Consider the following 18,787-nt stretch of genomic DNA (forward strand, 5'->3'; position numbering starts at 1 on the left):
AACAGGTTCCACGGAGTTTCGGTCCGCGACTCAGCCTGGCACGACGTCCAACACTTTGCTTCTCAACGAATTTCGGAGGACGAATTCTAACAACCACACGCGACATCATAAAGCAAAAACCCAACGAGGAAGGAAAAAAAGAAGAAGCAGCCTCAATCATTTGGTTTAACCCCTATTTATACTAGGTAGACTTGACCTCCCCCACACATTCCTAAGGCAAATCAATCCTACTTTCCCACGACAGTTTAGAACCTTCTAGAAGTTCCCACGATGGCTGGGAATATTCTCACGGTAGCTGGGAATATTCTCACAGTAGCTGGGAATATAGCTGGGAATATCCTCACGATAGCTAATACATTCTAGAAGTCACTGATCTTAACCAACAATTTAAATTTGAAAACCCGGAGAACATTACTTCTCCGGGTTACATTTCGGAGATGCTACATTACATTCAGTAATTATGGTTTAGATAGTTTCAGAAGTTACACTAACAGTTTACATTCAATGTGGCATTTATAACCATGTGACACATTACATTTAGCAACATACACTTTTACAGTCATCAAGAGAGATCGGTTACATTCTTACAGGTTACAAACACTTATGGCATTAACTTCTTCACACAATGCAATCTGAATACATTCATTTAAACAGTTTTGAGACAATTCTCTAAGTACATAATTCCCTAAACTTTACAATGTCAGGCTACTAAAGTACTTGTATTGATACACTTCATTTATCGCACTTTATTATTTATTATGAGGTCATTGTTTGCAGTTATGGTTCATTTTCCCATTCTTTTATTCACATTCAATAATCATCAACTATTTCTGAGGTCAGGGTGATCTGGTTTAATAATCCTGCACATTGTTCAACATCTGCTTCAACACATTCATTCACTTCCACGCTTTCAGGTGAACTTAATTCAAGAGTATGTTGCAAGGTCATTGGTTTAACATTACGATTCAATTCCTGGTCAGTTTCTTTCCTAATTTGTCTAATCATATTTTCTAAGTCAGACAGATTACCTTGATAGCTAGCGCTGAATCTAGCCTTTCTGCATTTTCGCCTTGTAAGACGTATTGGTTTTGTGCTACTGCTCTGTGGTCCATACGGTTGATGTTCAGGCAACACGTCATTAGCCTTACAATGCTTTCAGGGAACTGGGCCCTGGGCGATATGACAATAAAATTATGCATATCAGCTGATATAGTATATGTGCACCAGACTGTGATTGACAGTCAGATCTCACACAGGAGAACCAGGAGCGGTAGATTTTTGCAAAACAAATAACAGGCTCTAGTTGGAGGTAGAAGCGTGTTGTTTTTTCTAAAATCAGCTCATTTCAGTGAATATGATCAAAAAAATCTTGCCGACTGCATTTTTAACATTGATTTGCATTATCAGACTGAATGAAACTAATCAATATGTCTTTATATGGAATGGGATTGGGATGTCAGTAAGTCTGTTTAGGAAACGGAGGCAGCGGGCGAGACTGAATGAGTAGTGATGGCGATAGATATCTCATGATATCTCATGAAGAAATAAATATGTTTAATAAAACACATTGGCCACATATATTGGCACGCCTAGGAAATCTTATACAAAATGTATCAGAAGCATTTTTTTATTTATTTTCAACTTCTTTAAGTTAATCAGTGTCTGTGAACTTTCAGCAGTAGTTAATGCAATAAGGTATGAAAATAAAGTGACATAGGTTAAGTCCAGTTATTTTCCAACATGGGAAAGAAAAGAGAATACACTAAGATATCATAAGCCAGGGCTATTCAACTAGCAGCCCGTTGGATTTTACCTGTGGCCCGCCCGCAAACTGCCTTCAAATCTGGCTTGATGGTTTGATTTGCATTGAGCTCAATGAGTATCAAACCAGCTAATAGGCTAACTGAAATACACACCATGCCAATCTCTAGGTATGGTGAAGGGTATGTGATGATGTGGGGCTATTTTAATTCCAAAGGCCAAGTGAACTTTATCAGGATGCATAGTATCCTGGATCCATTAAATAACAGACCTTTAAAAATAAAAATCTGCCTGCCTCTATGGGAATTCTACGGAGCCTGTGAGGTGACATGAAAAAAAAAAAAACGAAGGTAAAAAAAAAAAAATACTGAGAAAAGGTATGTACTTGGGACAAACATTGACTAGGTTTGCGAGATCTTGAGTTTGTTTTGCGAGATCTCGAGTTTCTTTTGCGAGATATTGACTTTCTTTTGCGAGATATTGAGTTTGTTTTGCGAGATCTCGAGTTTCTTTTGCGAGATATTGACTTTCTTTTGCAAGATCTCGAGTTTCTTTTGCGAGATATTGACTTTCTTTTGCACATAGCAAATCCATCAATGCAGAATAGGGTGACCAGACGTCCAGTCCCGATATCCAAGCAGTTGTTCCGAATCCCGAATCCTGCCCTAATTGTCCCGAAAATTATACTCAATCAGAATACTGAGTAGTTATTTTCTGATAAACATTAAAAACTGTCCGTAGAGAGGTTGAGTCGGCTGCATGCAGCCCCCGACGGCAGCTAAGTGTCTGGATGCAGCCCGGCTACTTTGTTTCTTTTTGACGTTCTATAATTAGGCGCGAATATGCACTGATTTCGCGAAGCCGAGGACATTGAATGTGCAGGCAGCGCAGCAGGCAGAGCCAGCGTGTGTGCAAAAAAAAATACGTCGGAAGTTCGGCCTAATGTCCATGTCGTTTTAACATAATCTACTTAATCTAACAATTATTTTGTATTCTTACTTAATGACCCATAATTTTGGCAAGGCTTGTTATTAGCATTAGGCTATTATCCTTATTCTGAAAGGTCTAATTTGCACTGTTACGCAGTCATTGTTTTTTTTTTTTTTTTTCCCCACAATGACATTTTGAGAATTTTGATTTCTCTGTTGTATTTTGAGGCAGACTTGCTGTTTGAATAAAAATGTGTTTTGGTACAGGTTTGAAAATTCGCTGTAGGCCTACCACCCCCCCCCCCCCCCCGAAAAAAAAGCGTCCCGAATTTCACCCAATCTCATCTGGTCACCCTAATGCAGAACCACAAACGTTCTGGGGCCGGTTCCCCAAAACGTTCTTATCGCTAAGTAGTTCTTAACCTATTCCTTAACCTCTCTCTTAACGTTATGGCACGATTCCCGACACGTTCGTACGCTAAGTATATCTTCTGTAAGTCACACTTTCGTAAGGTTGGTCTGAACCATTCGTACGCTCTCTCTTAGCGTTGTTTGAGCTCTCAAGGCGCTAGTCGCCGCCACTGTGCAGCAGTCTTTAGAAATCAGCGCAGCGCAGTACAAGTCAAACTATGGTACAGTATGTTGATGATGTTGTGGCTCAACGATGATTTTATGTTATGGACATTTTAAGACTAATAATAAAATATGTTCGCAATGGATGCAGGCCTATTTATGAAGTTTAGGCTACTTTATTTGGTATCAGAACTAATATGGTGGTAAGCCTATTTCGTAATGTCATTAAAGCGTTCAAATTGGCAACCACTTTTGATAATTAAAAGCTGGCAAAGAATTTGCTTCTAAATGGCTAAGATCTATAAATGTGTAAGCATGGTGGTGTCCAGTAAGCGACCAACTAGGCCTATGGCAGCGATCCAACGTGTCCTTGTATTGAATCAAAAACGGCGCCGGCCGCGGAGCCGTTTAGTCCATGTCGCTCCATAGCTCTTTTTTGTTGCTGTTGCACAAGTTATTCCGAAAGCTGGAAAACAGTGTCACCTTGTGCAAGCTCACCTCGTCCAGCAAAATGTCAAGTTCCTCTAACGAGAAGCTTGGTGCCCTTTTTTTACGTTGCTTCCCCACCATATTGTAGGCTATCTAACTCTCTCTCTGTTCATTGTAGATAGGTTGCTTTTTATTGAAAACATTAACCAATGGCAATCAATACCGCATTAAACAGAAGTAATTGCAGCTGCTTGCCAATCAATTCTAATTGTAAGGTACCTTACCATTAATATAAAAGTGTATCACACAATTTTTAGAAGTCGTTAAACCCATCAAGAAGCGGCACAAGTGGCACAACGGGATAAGGAGGGTGGATGATTAGCGAGGGATACCCGTCACAACATATCGTGTGAACATATTACTGCCAATTTGATAATTTAGTTAATAGTTTATATTTTACTGATAACTTAAACTATGTTCAAATAAATGTTACTGGAATAATTTGAGGAATGTTTTATTTGCATAGAACCTGTTGTCTTTCTTAACGCCGTCATGCACCTTCACGTGAAGTATAAAATCGATTCCTGAGCAATCGATGCCAACTAATTCAGCACCTTCACTTGGGACAGCGCCTTTGTAACGTCGAACGTAAGAGGCAGCGTGTTAAGAAGCTTCCTAAGGGACACTTCGGGGAACACACTTAGGAACATAAACAACTTTGCAAAGATATATCTTTTGAGTATTCTTAGCGGGCTAAGAGTGAGCGTTATCGGGGAACCGGCCCCTGGAGAGTTTCAGTCACTGAAATTACGTTGCAGTGCCTTGTTTTGCCAGCATGCGGCGAACAAGAGCAAAACTAACGGGCTTTGCGTATAAATGCAGGCCAGGCTGCAGTGTCATTGTCGGCGAAATCACTGAAAGAGACGCAACGGGAAGCAACGGGAGCAACAATTTGAAAAATAAATGATCAAATAAACACTTTCTGTGGTGATTCTGCATTAAGTGTGCATTCATCGATGTGTCTCACTTACCAGCTTAAAGCGTTGTTGCTTGTTGTTTCTGGCAGTTTCCCTATTGGCTGATAACGATTTTTTTTTTAAAAATGTATCAAAAGTTAGGCTACCCCTCCCCCGTGGGGAGAAGTAGGCTACGTTAGACGTGACCTGTCAAGATGTGAGATTGAGAGATTCTGTTCTCGGTAGCGTAGCCAGAAATGTTCAAATGGGTGGCCATACAATCATCAAGGCATGTTATATTTATGTGGAATTTATTGAAGGCATTTGATCATAGCTGACAAATTACGCAAAAACATTTCCAACTGGAGCAAAACAATGCATGAATGTAGCTTCGGTGCGTCACATGAAACACAATTGATTGACCATATTGGACAACTTAAAAGCCTTATCATAGGCATGTTACATTCATGACATGAAAAGTGGAACTTATTGTACAAAAATGACACATTATGCTGTCGGCTAAACATTTTAAACTTGCGCAAAACTGCATCGGTGCGTTGCATAAATTAAAACACAAATTGAAGCAACAGCTTGACCATCGGACAATCCTACTGCAAAGCCTTTTCATAGGCATGCAGCGTTTATGACATAAAAAGTGGAATATGAACGCATTTCATCACACCTGACAATTACGGAGCTGCCGGCTGTAGCCTACGCGATTTTACTGATTCTTGAACTATCAGCGCAGTGTTGACTTGCGCGTCTTTTTTAGATGGTGAACGTAAACGAAGGAAAGCCTAATTGGCAAGTAGACAGGTCTGGCCGTGGCTACGCGTATGCTTGGTAGGCAAAACTAGTTGGAAAATGGCTGTAAACAAATTTGGTAGCCAGAAAAAAGAACATAAACAGAGGATAGAAAATACGAAAAAGGAGGGAGAGAATGCAAAGAAGGTAGGCCTATGGTTCTTGGCTTCACATTCGGGCAATAGACGAGTTCGAGGATACGGTAGGACAATGATGACATTAATACAGTAGCCCGCTGTGGCATGGTCGCTTGCAATTGTATGGTTCATCTATATTATTTTAACTAATTGATCTGAATTGGTTGATGTTTCTCCTGGTAGCCTGTGCTTGCCTGTGCTGCGTGCGTATACCTAGACCATAATGGCTGTTGCGGTCGTGGGCGTGTTGCTCCTAGGCACAGAATAACATAGAACCGGCCCTGTCTAAAATCAAAAGACTACAGTGGGTCCCAGTTAAGAATTGACACTTCATTCACCATCAAGGTGATTCACGCAGCTGGGTGAAATGTAAGTAAAACTGCAGCTGCTTGGGGGCAGCATAGTCCGCTGTGGCGTTCCACGGTCGAACCTGACGGAGCATTCGACAGCAAGGGCTGTGAGTTTTCAGTGCGTTTCTCTGTGTTTTTAGCAGCCCCTGCAACATGCTAGTCCACTGTAGCCTATAAGCTTTGTACATAATGTTAAACATAGTTTTGGATTCAGTGGCAAGATGTCTTGATTGTACAGTGCCTGTCTCTCAGTAATGTTTTAAAATGAGAGCTTCGTCAGCTGGCAGTAGGCTACTTTGTCGGCAGTCATGAGAAGTTCGCTAACAGAACATAAATATGCTGCCCAGAAACCTTGTGAATAGTTCTGATTTGTTTTACTACACTAACGATGTTAAATATAGCCTTTACCTACAGCATCTCCTTAACAGTAATGTTAACAAAATTACAGCATTCATATGACAAAGGAAAACGAATTCGGTCACTCAAGACTGTGCCACAGCAACCAGTGTAGGCTACAGTCCTACCCAATAGGCCTACTCGAAGCAGATAGCGTTGTCTGACGGTCGAGTGGGTTAATGCGCGTATTTCCAGAACAGGTTACAACTTTCAGGCAGTTCTGAGCTCGAATCTAGGCAGGAGCAGAGCCATATAAAGGCCTGGGCCTATTGTTATCATTTTTTGCAAGGTGTTGCTCCTGGCAATACTTGTTTATAAGACGTTTGGTGATTAGTTGATAGCTGTTTTTGGTACACGTTAAACGTTTTTTATAATGAGCGCATACGGGGAGTAAAACGACTGTTACGCACTGTTACAACTGTAGGCTACAATGATTGCAATACAAAAATATGCGTGTGTTAGTTTAGGGGCAATTCCATGCAACGGTCATCCTTACCATGGAAAAAAAAAGTTGTGCATACGCAAATAGAACTGTTGTTAAAATCTTCATTTAGGTATATATTTTATTGTTTGTAACTGATCTGATTGAATTTGATGGAGAATGACACTCTTTTTACATCATAAATATGGTGTGCAACCATACAGAAACAACATATTTCACATGGTAATATTATTCAGAAGTGGATAAATGGACCCAATGTTCAAACAAATGGTGTCATTTGACAAATTCCAGATTGACAAGGGAATGGTAAATGTCTATGCTCAGCTTGCCTTTAAGAGCACAACTCCTTACATTTGTAAGGCTTTTGTTTTTAAGTCAGCAAGTTCCATGGCCAACGCACCATTAAAGGTTTTAAAAGTAAGAAAGGGGCACAATTTGGTCATCACACTTTACATTGATATAAATCAGCTTTGCACAGACACTATGGACATTGTCGCATCAACACTGTATGTGTAGCATAAACTTTCCCTATAAAACATTATGGATGTGACATGGCCATGGAACTTGCTGACTTAAAAACAAAAGCCTTACAAATGTAAGGAGTTGTGCTCTTAAAGGCAAGCTGAGCATAGACATTGCTCTACCACTCCCTTGTCAATCTGGAATTTGTCAAATGACACCATTTGTTTGAACATTGGGTCCATTTATCCACTTCTGAAATATGTATAATATTACCATGTAAAAAAAGTTGTTTCTGTATGGTTGCACACCATATTTATGATGTAAAAAGAGTGTCATTCTCCATCAAATTCAATCAGATCAGTTACAAACAATAAAATATAGACCTAAATGAAGATTTTAACAACAGTTCTATTTGTGTATGCACAACTTTTTCTTTCCATGGTAAGGATGACCTTTGCATGGAATTGCCCATCTAAATAATTATGCACTAATTTGCATACATTTCAATTACAAAAAAAAGAGACATCTGAATATTGGATAGTTAACATTGAATGTAGTCAGGTTTAGGTTTGCCTTCAGAACTTTTTCTGGATTCAGAGCCTTAAAAGAACGGCTTCAAGCGCCAGTCCTAGGTTATGCCGATTTCAGTCGTCCCTTTATCTTAGAGACAGATGCAAGTCATGCAGGATTGGGGGCAGTTCTGTCACAGGAGAAGGATGGGTTACGGTGAACAATAGCCTTTGTTAGCCGGGGCTTGCGGCCAAGTGAGAGGAACATGTCAAATTATAGTGCCATGAAACTCTGCAGTCAAGTGGGCAATCACGAAAAAAAAAATGCAAGTATCTCCTGGGCAACAAGTTCACCGTGTACACTGACAACAATCCCCTCCAATACCTGAAGTCAGCAAAACTGGGCGCTCTGGAACAGTGCTGGGTTTCTCAGCTTGCCCTCTTTGATTACAACATCAAATATCGTCCTGGGACAGCTAATCGCAATGCCGATGCCCTTTCTAGGCTTCCCACAAGCCCCACTAACACTTTGCGATCTGTGTCACACGGCCTGGATGTCCCCATGCCGATTGCCATAGCCAACTTGTAAGCCTTGAGTGTACCTATCCAAGACTCTTGGATGACAGAATCTTGTATGGTGGACACCATCCCTGGTCAAATCAAAAGAGACCTGAAAGTCCTGCAAGGGACTGTGGCCGGTTGCACAAAGCACCTTAAGTTTTTTCCCTTAAGTATGACCCTTAATACTTAATTTCTCCTCAGGTAAGGGATTTACTTAAGGGTGTTGCACAGAATACCTTAAAATGTTTCCTTAGTTAAGGAGAAACGTCAAGGGATTTACTGCACTGAAAGGGATTTTCCGGCATGAAAATTCTATAGTTTCCACCAAAGATTCTAGAACAGAGCTCTGTTCTAGAATCTTTGGTTTCCACGGAGATTGTTCAACAGCTGTAGCCTAGCTAACTGCCTTTGCCGCGATGCCGTTAGTTAACCCACCGAACACAGTGCTTATATCTTATCATTCATCTTACCTTAATAATATTAGCGGAAATTATCCAGGTAGCAAGTAAAGCATGTTATATACATGAACTGAACAATACTAGTTGGCAAGTTAGAAATGATCCTGACTGTCATCAGTGCACCAACGTTTTGCCTAGCGAACCGAACCGAAGCTCATAGGCTAACAAGACATCCATATGAATTGTTAACGTTAGCCTACGTAAACCAAACAATAACAATACGGCATGTTTCTGATAGGCCTATCTATTTGACAGAGGAAGCATATTAACAGAGAGGTTTTATTTTGAATGGTCAAAAGTTGTTAATAAACTTCATTTACCCGCATCAATTCAGTTAATAATATGGTTAAGGTAGAGTCAGATGTCCCTTAGGGTTTTCCCCTTAGTTAGACTACTAAGGTCTTTTGTGCAACAGTTTAAGGGATTTCTTACAAGATAAGGACAAACTCTTAAATACTAAGGGAAAATGTTAAGGAACCCTTAAGGAGAAAACTTAAGGGTGTTTGTGCAACCGTTTTTATTTTTAAGGGACCCTTAAATCAGATTTTAAGGGAAAAACTTAACTTAAGGTGCTTTGTGCAACCGGCCACTGATCCCTGTATTTCCAGATACCTGCTTTGGCGACAGGGACGGCCACTACCCGTTAAGATAAGTGGAGTGAACCAAGGGAAGTCCAGCAGCTGATAAAGCAGTGGTCCCAGATACAGGAAGTGGATGGGACCTTGTACCAAAGATTCTAGAACAGAGCAAGATAGATTACTGGCAGGAGAATACGTTGGATATGTTGAAGTACGTTCTATGACTCTATGGGCGCCATTTTGGTAAGCTCAGGTGTCGTCACAGACGCTGGCTACCGTGGGAATCCTATGGCGCTGATCCTAACATGTTAACAATATTTATTCTGTAAAGCTGTATGTTGAAATTACGTGAAACCCAATAGACCACACCATGTCTAGACCAGTTAAATATATTGTATAAAGACAATGTAGAATTATTTACGAGGGTAAATTAGGCTAGGGCACTGCCATATCCACCAAAGTTCAATAGGCCAGTGTTGGGGGTAACGTGTTACTGTAATACTGTAATTTTTACTGTAAAAACGAAGTAGTCTAAAGGTAACACATTACAATTTAAATTTCAGTAATTCGTTATAGTTACTGAATAACTGTAACGTCCATTCCTGCATTAGGCCTACTCACAATATCTGTCTAGCCTATTGACTTATTGTTTCCATGATTGCTTATTTAAAATATTTAAAATATGGATTAGTCTAGGCTACATTATTTCATAGAGATGTGCGTAGTGTAGAGCACCCATTCTCTCCCTGCACCTCTCTCCCTCAAGCGGGTTCAGCCCGCATCTCCCCTACGGAAATCAAAACGGTGGCTTGTGCAAGAACTTCATGCAGACTACAACTGGCGCGATGTAGCCTACACGACTTTGTTCAAAATTGATGCATTCAAGTTGACTTTGCAAAAGTTAGAATGCCTATTTATCACAACGTTGTCAGTCGCGTTGTCAATCGCAAACTTATTCAAACGACTACGGAATTAACTGTAGCTTGTGGAGGTCGAAGAAAAAGCACCTGTTTGACATAGGCTACGCGTAGCCACGGGCTGGCCTACTTGTCAGTCTTGCCCGTCCGATTAGAGGGCTTTCCTTCGTATACGCTCATCAAAGACGCGCAAGTCAGCACTGCGCTGATCGAGCTCAATAAATCAGTCAAATCGCGGCCACAGCCCCGTTTATTTATCAGGTGTGATGAAATGCGTTCATATTCCACTTTTTATGTCATAAACGTTGCATGCCTATGGAAAGGTTTTGTGGTAGGATTGTCCAATGGTCAAGCTGTGCGGCTTCAATTTGTGTTTCAATTTATGCGACGCACCGATGCTGGGTTCATCAGTTTTGCGCAAGTTTAAAACGTTTAGCTGACTGCGCAATTTCTCATTTTCGTTCTATAAGTTCCACTTTTCATGTCATGAATGTAACATGCCTATGATAAGGCTTTGCAGTTGTACAATATGGTCAATCTATTGTCTCAATTGTGTTTCATGTGACGCGCGCACCGATGCTGGGTTCATGCACTTGGCCAGCCTAGAACAGGAACATTTTGGAGAGGGAATGAGAGAATGAACGCACGCAAGAAACACGTTTTAATTAAACGTATCCTAATTTACAAAGCCATTTACAAAGACATGTTTTAATTTGGCTCCAGCCTGTATATAGGCTAATGATTTTTGAAAACGAACTTCTGTGGTCATATGCATTTCACATAGGCAAGCAGGACAATTTGGGAGTTTTTGACTGCATGGAAACGATAATAATTAGTGTCAAGCACGGTTGTGTTTCGCCTAGGCCAACTATTTGCATTTATTTAAGTTACATCAGACGCTTGAGTGAAATCTTGACCTTATTAGTGATTGATAATAATAGCCTAGGCCTATGCGCTGTGTTTAAGCAGGCCGTGAACAAAGTGTTAAGTATAGCCTAGGCTACATGTAGAAAAAAGAACAATGGTGATAATATAACGTTAGCTAAGTTAGTTTGCCTGCTAGCTAGCTTATCAGTAGGCTATACAGTCTCTCAATGGGAATTTATGTGATCTATTTACCAGTGCAATAGCGACTTCTCTCTAAATAATAGGCCTATTTACCTCTCCTTATTCAGTGTAAACTTGGAAAAAGATAAATCAGGCCTTTCACACTGTCAGTTCTTGCAGTTCATTACCGAGTAAAAAAAAAAAAAACAGCTGGCAACGTTAAAAACAGCTGTTCAGGGGGTCGTTTCTAGAAAAGTTAGCAACGAAGTTGCTCAACCACCATGGTACGACGCAACTTGCGACCAAACAACGACACTGTTACACCTGTTTCCAGAAAGCATCGTACCTGTGTCGCAATTCGCTACCTCCGACGTTCGAACACCATAGTTCCAACAACGTTGTTGATGATGCAGCGATACATATCATTGGTGGAAACAGTGGCAACGTGTAATACCCCACCCCCTAGAAATGTTCTGTCACGGCCTATGTCGACATGTTTCTAATCTAAACCGAGTGATTAATGCTGGTATTGTCATTGCCATCAGCCAAAACCTAAACCTATTGCAAGCATATAAAACAGTTAACTTAAGCAGACCAATATGAGTCATTATTTGTGTTAAATATCTATGAGTTGGAAAAAATATATATCCCATAGGTTATCAACTGTCTCGTGGCTTAACGGCAGCGCGTTGGTGCACTGCGCGCTCGGCCGGAGTTCGCATCCTATCTCTTCTTTTCATCTCTGAGTAAGAGTAGGCCTACGAGACACAACAAACGGTTTTGACCATACATATTTATGTATATAGTTACTCTCTCGACCATAGACCATAGGTAGGCAATACATCAGTCAAAAACAATTGAATCTACGTGTCACACTAGTTCACCTGCAGGTAGCGAGAAGCAAGGACAATCTCACATCATAAGAAAATTGAACCTACAACATTGGGATAACAAGTCTTCTGCTCTAGCCACTACACCATTTATCACTGCTGTTGTAAGAGTCTGTGAAGATTATAATACTAAAAGCAAGGCAATACTCGAATTAACATAAATAGCAAGAATGAGCCAAGTAGGGGAGTCAGTGTCTTAATCAAAATTAAGCTACAGGATAGATCAATCATTGAGTCACGAGATAAACATCCACTTCGCAAATTTTGGTTAGGCGGTTGTGATTTTTGGTTAGGCGCTCCGGACACCAACAGGAACTACCAAGGAACGACACAAGTGCGACTGCCTAGGGGCAGTAGTTCAAACGACCAAACTTTGCGTCCTTTTTTGCGATTGAGAGTTCGAACTACCTTTTATAGAAACACCAAATCCAAGAACGATGGAGCGTACTACCAAGGTTGCGACGCAAGTTAGCAAACGATGCTTTCTAGAAACGACCCCCAGGTGGGCTCATAGAATTGGAACTGTATATAAAATGTTGCGCTGAGCTTACCAAAATGGCGCCCTGTCGGGCTCAGAGCGTACTTCATGCCTATGACGTAACTGATCTATCTTGCTCTGTTCTAGAATCTTTGCCTTGTACCAGAGCCCGTCTACGGAGAGCCTCCCCACTCTCTATTAATCCCATACAAACCGAATTTGGCTGCAGTTCACCTAGATGGCGATCGCGGGCGAGTCCAAAATACATGGGGTCCTATGGAGCTACATGGCTACATTTGTTGTTTTCACCTATTTAACAACTGAAACCCTCAGATTTTATTTTATTTTTCGCAAAATGGATATGGATTTTCAATCAAAAGTGAAATAATCCGGGAGTCATGTCCTTTCGTTTTCTTACAGGTTGGGTCGTTGTTGCCCATAACACGCTAGCATTGATGCTATGCTATGCTATGATCATGCTAATGAATGACGTCATTGGCACGTTTGAAAGGCTTTTTAGAACAATTAAGTGACTTTAAAAAATATAATACTCAACCAAGTGTATTGACTTTGCCTCCCCTTTCGAATACAATATTCAAATTACTTGAAAAAAAATTATATCCCGAGAAAAGTGGATTTTGAGGGGTAAAGCTCCATAGACCTCCATTCATTCTGGACTCGCCCGTGAGCGCCCCTAGATGCAGTACCACACCGGAAGAGTTCCGAGAGTGAAGGTTCTCTCCTTATTAGACATTCTCTGCTTGTACCGAGCGATCCAGGCTCCTCCTTCCAGGGATCCAGTGCTGCAGCTTTTACTGCCCAAGGTGTTGCGAAGAGAGTTCCATTATCAGCATCATAGTTGGCCCCACAAGACTTCCTTTTTAACATTCCATATGTTATCTTAATGCAGAGGAAGTCACTGATCTATAAAGAACACTGGATAGCGCAACTACGTCACAAACCTGAAGCCTCCGTGAAATCGGCGCGGCGGCCATATTGGGACCACTTGCGAGTCCGACCTACGCTGCTCCGTTCTGAAACCTCACCAAAATGATCTAGCCTAGGCTACTGTGTGCTGCACCCACGGAGAAAATCACTGTAGGCTTTTAATGTTGTCAATGTAGCCTGTCTGGAAGAAGTTTAGTGGGCGTGATAATAATATGAATAATGCTATAATCATGTATATAAAACAGACAGCGGTCTCCATTCAAAGAGACCAGTATCCTATTTATTTCTATAGGTTTTTTCACTATTTTTTTTTATTTGTGCGATCGACCTAGCATGGAGGGGGGAGACAAACAATGTTAATAGGCCCATATCTATATTTCAGTATGCAATAGCTCTTACAAATACAAATCGTTTTGTCATATCATAGCCTACATTGGGGTTTTGAACAATTTGTTCAACTTCTTCCGGACGTTAGTCCCGTCGCTTTTCTGCCTGCATTCTTTCCCCGGGTGATATAGCCTTATTTTGCAGTATGATTTCGTAATCAATTTTATTAAATTGAAAACATGATTGTCATTGATTGCAGTGTCTATCATAGCTTATGATTAGGCCTATTCAGATCAGAGAAGATGCGTGCAAGGCCAGCTCTCGCAAGCAGCACGTTGCTTGTTACAGATGGCTGATAACGATTTATTTTTAAAAATGTATCAAAAGTTCCCCATCCCCAGTGGGGAATAGGCTAGTAGCCTAGGCTACGTTAGCCCATCTGCAAGTATCAAGTGAGATCAAGAGATGTTCTCGGTAGGCTAAACTAGGGGGAAATGTCTGTTAACAAATCTGGTAGCTAAAAAAAGAACATTAACGGAGGATAGAAAATACAAAAAAGGAGGCAGAGAACGGTTCTTGGCTTAAAATGTTTGGGCAGCAGATAAGTTCGAGGATAGCATAAAGTTTTAAGGTAGGAGAATGAGGACGTTAATAACCTGTGCCCGCTGTGGCATATGGTCGCTTGCAATTGTACTGTAGGACTGATCTATAGGCCTAATATTATTTGATAATTAATTAATTAATATTAATTGATATGAATTGTTGTTTCTCCTGGTAGGCTGTGCTGCGTGCGTAGAGTGAATAGAGAACGGCCTTGTCATCACATCACATAGCCTATAAAGAACTGACTCCACATTTCACTTTTGATTTGAGGTTTGTTTATAAAGAGTCAAGACATAATTTACCAACTCACTGTTGAGAAAGAACGTTTCAATGGCAGCTGCATTCTCATAGTATAGACCCACGGTTGTCAAACTGGGGTACGCGTACCCCACATTAAAAACTTATTTTCTCCGCATTAACAAAATATTCGAGAGTGGAGACATGGAGGGTAAAACGGCGTTTCTCAAACTGTAGGTCGCGGAGACATGCCAGGTGGGGCGCGAACTGACGTGAGTTTTTTTTAATTTATTTTTTATCTGTAGCCTAGGCCCAGGTAGCACCTGATGCGCAATGGACGCACTGTGTTATTCATAGGGAAGCGCTCGTGTCAAGGCAGCTTAGTTAGTCCCGACCTGAATGAGATTTTAAAGGAAGTAGATTGGGGCCCAAATAGAACATTCAAGCATTGTTTTTGTTTTTATTGTTGAAAGGGTCTATAGAGTTCCATTATCAGCATCATAGTTGGCCCCACAAGACTTCCTTTTTAACATTCCATATGTTATCTTAATGCAGAGGAAGTAGATTGGGGCCCAAATAGAATGTTCAAGCATTGTTTTTGTTTACCTTGTTGAAAGGGTCTATACAACAACCATTGCCATCTGGGGGTGGACAGGACCACAGATTTGATATGCCAGAGGTGCTACTGGCCCCAGATATGGCATGAGGTGCAAAAGTGGTGTTCTGAATGTGAGCACTGTGTGGTAGCTAAAGCAAGACAACCCAAGCCAGAACCTTCTTGGCTTGATGAAATTCATTCTGGACTCTCTATTCGACCACATAAAGACCTCGGGATACTTCGGTTTGGCTTTAGGGACCCTCTACTCACTACCACGTAAGTGTTATGTTGTTTGGAACTGTAGAAGAGGTATAGAAATAGCATTTTGTAGCGGCGCAATTGAAATGCCCCGCTCACTTCCAGGCTACGAGTTGTGACTGAAAACGGTACAATCAAACTTTCTCAAAACACATCCGAATGACATAATTTTGATGTCAACTCAACGTATGTACCCCCAATCATCCGGAAATCGATCTAAAGTGCATTTTACTCCGGATAATTCCTTTAACTATGCCGTAAAATGGTTATCTACTGCAGGGGTTCCCAAACTTTTCAACCCGCGACGCCCAAAATAACCGTGCCAGAGACTGGCGACCCCCACTATCCCTGGATGTGACTCAAAAAATTAAATAAAATGTGCGCACCGGCCATACGCACTAGGCTTATCCAAACACGGGCTTAACGACAACACAAAAGAACAGAGCAGCCTGTTATGATTTTACATATAGAACTTTACTATAATGATAAAAGCAGAATACCTTAGTCAAAAAATAATATCCATGAGAGCACATTATTGCTGTCATATGCAAACGTAACTTTGAAACATTACTTTAATTTCCATTTTAAAGCAACACCAAAGCACTTTTCCTGTCGCACGCACGCTTGTTTATCCAGCACTGGCTTTGGAAATAACGATGTCTACAGACAAGGTAGAGTACGTTGCATGATTTTATTAAAGTATAATGTATTGCGACATCAGAAGCAAGTGAAATTTGTAGTTTCTTATGTCTCATTCCATCGAACTATAGATCCGCTACCCGATTTGGCAAACTTGCGGTTATAGCCGGGTCGCGAAGAGAATGCAGAAGTGCCGTTCACCCTGTTACGAGTTGATGATTTTGGAAACAATATTTTAATGTACAAAAAATTCTTTGGTGTTGCTTTAACAGAAGAATATCTCAGTCAGGGTAATATCCACAAACTGTTGTAAACATATGTACATTGTTACTGCGCAAATTTACATTTTGGCAACTACGTTTCAGCGTTAATCTCATCTAATGAGATGAATGCGCGCTATGCGCGGAACACAGCAAGTCCATTCTTGGTTTAATTGTGGAGACGGCCACACGGAGATCATCCTCCACATTTAGACGCGATCTGTATTTGTTTTTAATATATTTCAGTGCAAAGAACGGCGTCAGTACGTCCATCGCGGCCTTGGATAGCTGTGGATATTTCCTCTCGACTGAAATCCAGAACTCAGCAAGCGTCTTGGAATTAAAATCTGTCTTTAAAGTGCGTCACATGACAGCTCAACCAGTGCGTCCTCCATGCCGGCCGACAGATGACTTGCGGTGGTTACAGTGAATGGTGATCTTATCCAGTCATAATTTTTCAGAATTTTATTTTTTCCAAATTTATTTGATTTATGGAAATAATTTCGCGACCCACCCCTCGCCGTCCCGCGACCCCCACTTTGGGAACCCCTGATCTACTGTATCAAAGTCAAGCCTTTCCATTAGCCGTGGCATGCTCTTCTTGGCCACGTTCTCGGTCCTCTTCATCTCCAAGTCTCTTTCCGAAATTGTACAGCACTGCTACTGTGCCACAATGACTTTAAATGTTGTCTCTAGCTTTGTTCAAAGCCCATCCTGTAAGCAGGGAAACCTTTGTTTCCAAAATCCAAACACTCTCTCCACAAGACCTCTTGCTGCAACGTGGCTGCCATTGTATCGTCTCTCCGCTGGTAATTGAGGGTCAAAAAGAGGCGTCATCAAGTAGGTGTGACAGGGATATCCATTGTCACCTACAAGGTGGCCTTGAAATGCATTTCTTTCCATTAGAGCACAGAGCTGACTGTTATCAAAAATCCTGCTGTCGTGAGTTGATCCTGGCCACCGTGCTACAATGTTGGCAATAAGGGCCTTCTCACCACACACAATCTGAACATTAATAGAGAAGTATCCCTTTCTGTTGCAAAAAAGCTCACCATTTTCTCCACCAGGGTTTTGAATGGGGATATGAGTGCAGTCAAGTGCTCCCAGCATTCTACTCAGCTGATGTTTCTCCTGTTGGAGCAAATCTGACAAGCTGCAATGGCTCCTGATACCCTTCCAACAATCCTACTCACGGTTGATTTATGCACTCCAAAAAGGTCTCCATCCACCATCTAGAAGCAACCGGTAGCATAAAACCGCAGGCCAGCAGTTGGAGCAAAGGCATAGCTGCATTCCGGTCACTGCCATGTTTAATTGCGTACATTATTTTTTCATTTAATCTTATGACAGATTTCTTGTTGAAACGGTACCTCTTTGAAAATTCATCATAATAAAACTCCATTGGGCTGAGACGGTCTCTAATTTTCCTTTGGGGGACTCGATTTTCTACTCGATCTGATATATGAAGCCATTTCAGAAATGTAAACAATCTCAGCAGTAGGTTTATTAATCCCTAACTGAAATTTAAATCTGAGTTTAAAGCAGTTGAGCAACAGGGTTAAAATACACTTCTCACATTACTCTCATCATCTTAACTATCACCCCTGCAGGTCAGGAGGGTTCCGAGTCCAATAGAGAGATATCTGCCAGTGAGTCAAGTGGTGAGGACACATCCTATAAAACCTTCACAAAAACAGTGTTCAAAGTGCTGGGAGGTTTGCTGGTGGTTCTCTGTGTGTCCTCATCCTTGGTGGGAACCACACAGTTGGTCCAGCTCACCTACGAGTCTTTCCCATGTCCTTTCTTCATCTCCTGGTTCAGCAGTAACTGGAACATCTTCTTCTTTCCATTATATTACTTTGGATATATGTCTACCACACATGAGAAACAGAGTCTGATTCAGAAATTCAGGTGAGTAAACAGATGTTGCGTGAACTATTACTGTTTTCTAAATCTATCATGCAAATGAAATCTGAAAACACACTGTAATATCTGTTCAACATGCACTTAGTTTATTGAGCTTTTCTTATGTGTTATGGTTTGCATATTATAGTATATATTTATTTTCATTTGGCTATTGATTGAATTGGCATTGTTGTTTATTATTGCTATTCTCCTTAAAGCTGCAGTTGGCAAGATTTTTTTGATCATATTCGCTGAAACCAACACTATGCTCCGACAGAACAACATAAATCAGCCGGTTTTAGAAAAAAAACGCACTTCTACCTCCACCTAGAGCC

At 41.0% G+C, this 18,787-nt stretch overlaps 1 protein-coding gene across 2 annotated transcripts in view; it reads left to right on the forward strand.

Moving 5' to 3' along the window:
• Nucleotides 1-18,787, forward strand: part of LOC143111736 (solute carrier family 35 member F4-like) — a 75,139-nt gene that overhangs the window by 4,270 nt on the left and 52,082 nt on the right. For both annotated transcript variants that reach the window (XM_076273992.1, XM_076273993.1), the window contains one exon: nucleotides 18,158-18,458. In XM_076273992.1, the coding sequence (XP_076130107.1) occupies nucleotides 18,158-18,458 (301 nt within the window). The remainder of the gene's footprint in view (nucleotides 1-18,157; nucleotides 18,459-18,787) is intronic.

Source organism: Alosa pseudoharengus, unplaced genomic scaffold (assembly GCF_046254945.1).
Source record: "Alosa pseudoharengus isolate Yale_2024_CS ecotype anadromous, Long Island Sound unplaced genomic scaffold, YU_APseudo_1.1 YU_APseudo_1.1_scf_8, whole genome shotgun sequence".
Lineage (NCBI taxonomy): Eukaryota > Metazoa > Chordata > Actinopteri > Clupeiformes > Clupeidae > Alosa > Alosa pseudoharengus.